Raw genomic sequence first — 7,756 nt, forward strand, 5'->3', positions numbered from 1 at the left:
TTTGGTACATCCAAATGGTGTGGATAGCCCTCCTCTGTTCCCAGCAGTCAAGTGTGTGTGTGTGTGTGTGTGTGTGTGTGTGTGTGTGTGTGTGTGCGTGCACGTGTGTGTAAATTGCTATTTGGAGAAGAAATTTGATTAGGGATATAGGTACAGTAATCTTTAGCATATAGGGAAAAAGAGCCCTCCCCCAAACACATACCATTAACATTTGAGATACAGGTAGAAAAGTGATCTAGTTGACACTGAAAAGGAATTTTCGGACAGGTAGGTTGAAAACCAAGGTAGAATGCTTTCAAAAAATCAGGGAGAGAAAATATTTCAGAAAATCTAGCTGTCCGAAGTGGCAGATAACTTGGTAAAAAAAAAGATGGCAAACACATTCATTGTGTGTGCAGCCATCTCCAAGCTGTGCTTGCATTGTTTCCTGCAATAACAGGAAAAGCTGGAAATTAAGTATCTTTTATTAGAGAAAGAAAAATGGATAAAGAAATCATGGTACATTCACACAATGGTATACTTTATAGTCATTAAAAATGATACTGTAGAAAATATTTACTAATATAAAAATAGAGTTTTATACAAAAAGCAGATAACAAAATAGTATGTTTGCCTTTAATTTTGTTTTATATATGCATATAGAGGCATACCGCATTTGTATGTATGCCTTTATATGCTCAAAAAATTATTTGGAAGAATTCACAAGAAACTGTTATCATTATTTATGAGTGGAGACTTGTTTTCCTTTTCCCTTTATTATATTTTTTATTTTGTTCTGTGATAAATATGTATCGGTTTGACCAAATGAAATCAAATAGGCTTTTTGCAAAAGGAAGAATCGGCGTAATCTGTCTTTACAATTCTGATATCATTGGGATTTTTTTCCAATAGGGAGTCAGACTTTGGAAAATAGCTACTTCCAGTTTATACCATATGAATTTTCTGATCTACTCTCATGAAATGAATTACATTGACTAAGCTATAAAGAATCGTGCAAATTTGCTACTTTCATTTCTCTTAGCTACCACCTGATTCTAACTCTAGGGCTAACCTGATGCCTGGGGAAATGGAAATCTTGGTGGAGCAGGTTTCTCCTGTTTACTTGATCTAGCACAGCTTGGAATGTAAGAACTGTTTTGGAAGAAATTCTGATACCACTGAGACCTCTCTGAGGGTTGGAATAAATGGAAAGGCCCATAAGTTGAAGGACACAAATGAAAGTATCCAGATAGGTTTGCAGTACAGCAGAATCAGGAACCAACCTCTGATATGCCTGTGGGAGCCCTTGCCTCTTTATCTAGAAGAGAAGCTTAGTTTCTGAAGGAACTCATTTCCCCCTGTTCATTTCCAAGAAGCCCACTTCTATCTGGGACACCATTGCTGCCCTAAGCCACGCCTCTTTGGCTACTCTGAAAGGACAATGTCTCCTGTAAAATCTCACTTGGGCTTTTAGGAAGACCATGTGATCCGGTATGCATCAAGAGTCCCATAATCAAATCCTGGGCCTTCATTCCTTACAACATATTGTAGCAACCCACTGTATTTTCTCTCGCATATTCTGTTCCCCACTGCCCCTTAGTTTCTATAAAATTTAAAAATATACCTTAAAATATGATGGATTTTGAGAGTTAATGAAGTGCCTAAAAGTTGTTAATCTCATCTCAGGGAATAGCTGTGAATGTTCTGCTTGGCACTGGGAGAAATATCCTGGCTACTCAGTATGAATGGTTCTCATTAGAGCTTCCTGCTTCTGTAAAGAAGCGTGTCTTTAATATCTTTCAATGGCTTTTAGTCAGGTTAAGCTTTGATTAAAATCGAAATACAAAAACTGAATAATATCCTAGGCAATTTGACATGGATAATAGAGAGCCTAAAGAATTATACAGTATATAGTATTTGTTTAGATAAATTCTTAGGTAAAAATCATCAAAATATTTAAATGTTAAGAAAATATAATAATAGGTATCTGAAAAAATGTGTAAGACCAGACATTTAGAACGATTAGAGGCATAATTTCTTCCCCAAACCAAGTTCCGCATTTAGTTAGTTTGAGCTTTATTCTGGGACTCATCACTTCTTATACTTTAATATGTCTTCATAGCAACCTTTTTCTTCATCTTAATTTTCCACTGGTAAAATTTCTTGGCCCTGCAAAACAGCTTCTGATACTTTCTAAAATGGACAGTGAACAGAGGATGTAGGGAGCTAGTTCACAAGTGAGGTTCAAGTTCTGTGTGACATGCATTTTGACCATTCAAGGTCATTAAGGCCTTTTGACTAACTTACCTACAAGTTCTTGGCTACACTGTAGATAGGTGAAGTATTGCTGCTATCTTTATGAATAATGGATTCATAAGTCTGAGGTGTAAAAGAAATTTAAAGACCAACTGATAACTTTCTAAAAACTGAGTGAGGAAACTCTTTTTGCAGGGCCAAGGGCATTAATGCAGAAAGTTAAAAATAATCAAGGGAGTTTCAGAAATCTCAGACAATTGGGTAATGGGTTATTTAATTCCAGGTATCTAATTTTTATGATTTTGGATGAGAAAGAAAATTTTGTTTTATGTATCTACTCTCCCTTTCTGTCTCTTAAAATAGATTAAGTCTTTTAAATATTTATTTTTAAACAATATATTCAGTTCTAATCTTGAAATCATATTGGAAAGGAACATTTTTGTAATAATTGTATCAATGTAAATATAAGCATTTGAAATATATATTTGGCTTCTATAAACTGGACTGATAGGTTTACATAAACCATTTGGTACTGTATAAAATTCCTACATTATCTTGAAATCTGAGTTATTCCAGGTGAGCCTGAATAATTTCATATATTTTTTAAACCCAAATATTCATAAGTGTGTGATATGCTAGACCTCTAGAAATGTTTATCATTGCTCAGAAAGCTGTGGGATCTGCCTGTCTCACAGATACTCCCTACTGTAGACTCATTATAATATCTCAGAGTTCTTCAACCACACTCACTCAGTAGTGATGCTGCCCAGCTGCAATGCTACCTTCATGAAACGTTCTCTCCCTGAATTGTTGAATCAGGTACCTTCATAATACAGCAAGTTCCTGAATAACTGTTAAGCTTAGGTCACCGAACCCCCAGAGTCATGGCCGGACTCTGTTTTAGTGTAGTGACACGTAAAAATTCTTAATTACCAACAGTTTTTACCAAAGAAGAATTTTATAGAATATTGTTATGAAAAATTCATCTTGAATACACCTGTGTTTCTGGTTTTATCTACAAGGGGAAGAATGGTGCCATTTGTTGAGATGAAGTAGGGCATAGTATTTTTTCTGCTTTGTGTGTGATTGATTTACTAGTTTAGTGGACTGAGATGATAGAGCGACTGGTAAAGTGTCCTCCACAGACACTCCGTACCTAAGCAGAGAGGGGATCTTCACTCAGCTTCATTTTCTTGAGACTACTTTCAGATTTTCTCTTCCAACCCAGTTCATTCTTTCTTGTGCTTTAGAGTCTGCTGAACGCTGGCTTCAGTCTGTTCTTATTTTCTGTGTGTCCTTGGACTTCAGAATTTTCCTTGTCTCTTGGCCCAGGAAGGTGATAGTCATCATGACAGCAGAGCTAGAGACTGACACCTTGGTAAAGAAAAACAGACAGACAGGAGAGAGCAAAAGAGCTGCTGAGAATGAAAGATAGATGCAGACAAAGATTGAAGTGGAAAAGAATGTTTTCAGTCCTACTTTCTGTTCAATTTACATTGATTTTATGAACTTCCAGGAGCCTGAGGTTTGGAATTATTATGTGGAGGTCCATAGAAAAGCCAACCCCCAAATAAGGGCTAGGACTAGATTTGTCTGCAAAGGTTTAAATGAATCAGAAATCAGAAAGTATGCTAACCTCTGCCATCTCAGGGTTTCTCATCACTAGTCACTCCTAGTCACTCCTTTAGGAATAATAAAAAATCATTTCAATTAGAGGTGGAATTGTGCCATCAGTCTGTTGTTATTACTCTACAAGGAAGTAACAGAAACTGTTGAAGCATATCCTAAGGAATGAGGCTTGGTTTGAATATTCAGCAAACATTTACTGGGTTATGATCATGTGCTTGGATATGAACTGTAATGGGAGCTATGGAGATAAAAAACGATAGCTGCCTTCAAATAACTTGATGGTCATAACTCTAAATCCTCAAGTCCTGTATTATGTCTTCTGGCATATAAACCAGGCTTATACTGGAAGAAACTCCATGATGAAACCAAATTATGAAAGAGACCCATAACCCTTTCCTTCCAAATCCCCTCACAAACGTAATTTCCCTGTATTTCAAGAGCTCATTAAACAAAACAGAAATCGAAATAAGCCTCATACACTCCCTTCAACTAAGTTGAAGGAATTTAGTAATGATTAACTATGGATGGAGAAAACTAGCTTGGACCACCAGAAGATCCTACTACAGTTCTTTGGTGAATTGGACAAAAGACAATGTAGCTCAAATTCCTTCCCTCTTCACCCCACCAACCCACATTCTGACTGTATTCATTACGGTCAATAGGAAATGGTTTCTCTACAGGGTGTTCAACCATGTGAATTGTGAAGTAGAGGGAACACTCTTTTGGACACATTTTCTTTCTAATAACTTCTTCAACACCATCTCAGAGACAAGAAAACAAACTTTTTGCTGTTTAAAAAACCTTTATTTTATTTCTTTTATTTATTTTTTACAAAGAATACCCCCCACCTGGGGTGAAAAATATATCTGGTTAAGTATAAAATATAGTTTTTGTCATACAAAAAGATATACAATTTAAAAGCAACAAAAAAATGAAACCACCTTCAGCCCACATACTTTCTCAGGAAAGGGAAGATAGAGCTTAGTGCTCTGACACAGGACCGTGAACAAAGTGCTGAAGCTGAGAGAGACTGAGCAAGTGTTAGTGGCTGCAGTGAGAGAGGGGCTGTCAACATCCCTGTCTCCTAACACTGGGCAGGAAGGGAGCCTTCACGGCTTTTGTGAAGACCTGCCCTCTAGTTTCTCATGGTAACGTAAAAAACAAAACAAAACAACACTGGGGTTTGACACCAGCTTCCCTCTGTCCTATGTCCTAAACCTGAGGGCTGGCCACACCTGCTCCAGTGTCTGGCCACAGTGCCTGTGTGCAACCATAGGCACAACATCCTTCAGACAGAAGGGGAAGTGAGACAATGGGAGGAGGATGTCTTTAGCCTGACGTGTTATGACTGAAATGCCCACAGGGATTCAGCAGCTGGCTCGGAAGAAAGACTGTGCTGGTGATAAAGATTTGCTGGTCGTCACCATATAGAGGAATAAAAATGTCAGTGGTATGGGTTAGGTTACCAAGGGAAGTGTACCCTTGGCATTTCAGGCAAGGACTCCCTACGCCCAGAGAAGAGTATTCCTGTGAAGGAGACAAAGGAGAATAGAAAAGGTAGGGTAGCATTTCAAGAAAGAGAGTGGGGTTAACAGAGTCTCTCTCATCACAGAGAAATAAATTAAGGACTAAAACTTTTTACATTACTAACTTAGAACAATTTTGGAATAATGGTAAAGACAGAAATTGGACTGATGTACATTGAAGAGTGTGTAGATGGGAGAAGGGGAGCTTGTGAGGATAGGGAAATTAAAATACATGACCTACAACCACCTTTCTGCCTTAATGTTTTATCACTCTAGGAATCTGAATCAGTTCTTAAAAGAGAACAAAATTGTAACAGGCTAAGTTGCACTTGATTGTCATTATCACATAAAGACAACATTTCTACAGTTGTCTTTGCAAGTTAGCTCTGCATTTAATAGCCTACAAGCTGGTAGGCTTGTAGGTGCCTGTTTTGTTTGGTATTTGTTGCATCATTTGCATTGTTTCAGCAGTTGACGCTGTTATAGTGACTTAAATTTCTAATTTGTTTTCATCAGTAGAAAGGATGGTACCACATTATTTTGAAGCACTCTTAAAAAGAAAAAATAGGATGGAAAATGCACTAGTTCTACAAATTGGAACTTTCATTTTTGTTTTTAAGATTGGGTTATTAAGGATTGCTTCTAAAACTTTTTTATTTCTCTCTCTCTTGAATCCCAGGTATTGCAATTTCAGAGGAACTCGATAAGGTACGTTGAACCATCTAATGAAAATAAAATATAGAACTTACATTTTAATCCATTGTCTAAATGTTATGTTATGTTTCTGAAACATAAAGTGTTCAAGTGTAATTTATTTGGTGCTAACATTTTAAAACTTTCAAAGTTATATGCTTTAAGAAAGTTATTGCATGAAATATATAATATCACCTGTTCTTTTGAGTTGAGAGTTTTAGAATTTGCTTAGAGAAAGCTGAATCACTGAATCACTATATTAAAAATGAAAACTAATATAAACGATTTGGATTCTGCCTGTATCTAGATGATGATGATGGTGATGGTGATATGGAAGACACTTGTACTTTTCTATGGCTACCCATTAGAAACCTTACTCAGTAGGATTTTTTTCTTTAATTCCAAGATGTCAAGGGAATATCATGGTGCCTTGGACTGGGGTGATAGTCGTGAAGGTGGTGAGACGTGATGTGATTAGGAATATATTTTAACAGTAATGTCAGTGGAACTTGCTATTAGATCAGTTGTAGAAGAAATCAGTCAGTGATGATTCCTAGGTTTGGGAGATGAGCAAGTAGGTGAATTGTGGTGCCATTTAACAGAATTGGAAAACCTGGGGAAATAGCACATTTGGCAGGTTGGGATAGCATCAAGATCTCTCTTTTGAATTGTTTAGTTTGAGTTGTCTGTGAAACATATTTATATGAGTTCTTGCTCATGAGTGAGATTTGATTTAGAGTTATACATTTAGGAGTCATTGAAATAGAAGTTCTCATTTTTTTGGTCATAGGACCCCTTTATACTCCTAAAAATTATGTAGAGGACCCCAAAAGCTTTAATTTACGTAGATTTCATTCATCAATATTTGCCATGTTAGAATTTAAAACTGATAAAAATGTTACATGTTTATTCATTTTAAAAATAGCACTGATAAAACCATTTCATTAACAAAAATAACATTTTTATGAAAAATACTTTATTTTCCAAAACAAGATATTTGTGAGAAAGTGGCATTGTTTACATTTTTGAAAACCTTTTCACTGTCTGGTTTAATTGAAAATTTTAGATCTTCATATCTGCTTCTGCATTCAGTCTGTTGTGGCTGAAAAGAAATCTGACATCATATTGGGAAAAAAGAGAAACACCTAGAAATAGCCATCAGTATTTGGTGAACATTGGTCCAGATGTCTCTCTAAAGAGAAAACATATTGAAATTTGGCTTGGTGCCTAGATATATAGGTAGAAAGAAAGTGATATATAGGTAGAAAGAAAGTGCAAAAAATGGGATTATATAAGTCATGACATTTTAAAATAATAAACTATAAGGTAATAATTATAATTTACAAAAGCAATAAAGTTAGTATCCTTCTATTCCAAATAGGACTATACCTTTTGAGTTTTGTACCAAAAAATACATTTCTGATTCCCTAAATAAGTGAAATTTATGAATGTACTTTAAAATATGAATTGATAGGGCTTCCCTGGTGGCGCAGTGGTTGAGAGTCCGCCTGCCGATGCAGGGGACACGGGTTCGTGCCCCGGTCCAGGAAGATCCCACATGCCGCGGAGCGGCTGGGCCCTTGAGCCATGGCCGCTGAGCCTGTGCACCCGGAGCCTGTGCTCCGCAACGGGAGAGGCCATGACAGTGAGAGGCCCGCGTACCGCAAAAAAAA

At 36.7% G+C, this 7,756-nt stretch overlaps 1 protein-coding gene across 1 annotated transcript in view; it reads left to right on the plus strand.

The window, feature by feature from the left end:
• Nucleotides 1-7,756, plus strand: part of CUNH8orf34 (chromosome unknown C8orf34 homolog) — a 108,614-nt gene that overhangs the window by 76,774 nt on the left and 24,084 nt on the right. Inside the window, 1 exon segment of the mRNA XM_024739013.1 lies at nucleotides 6,070-6,098. Coding sequence (XP_024594781.1) covers nucleotides 6,070-6,098 — 29 coding nt within the window.

The sequence above is a fragment of the Neophocaena asiaeorientalis genome, unplaced genomic scaffold, assembly GCF_003031525.2.
Source record: "Neophocaena asiaeorientalis asiaeorientalis breed wild unplaced genomic scaffold, Neophocaena_asiaeorientalis_V1.1 scaffold299, whole genome shotgun sequence".
Lineage (NCBI taxonomy): Eukaryota > Metazoa > Chordata > Mammalia > Artiodactyla > Phocoenidae > Neophocaena > Neophocaena asiaeorientalis.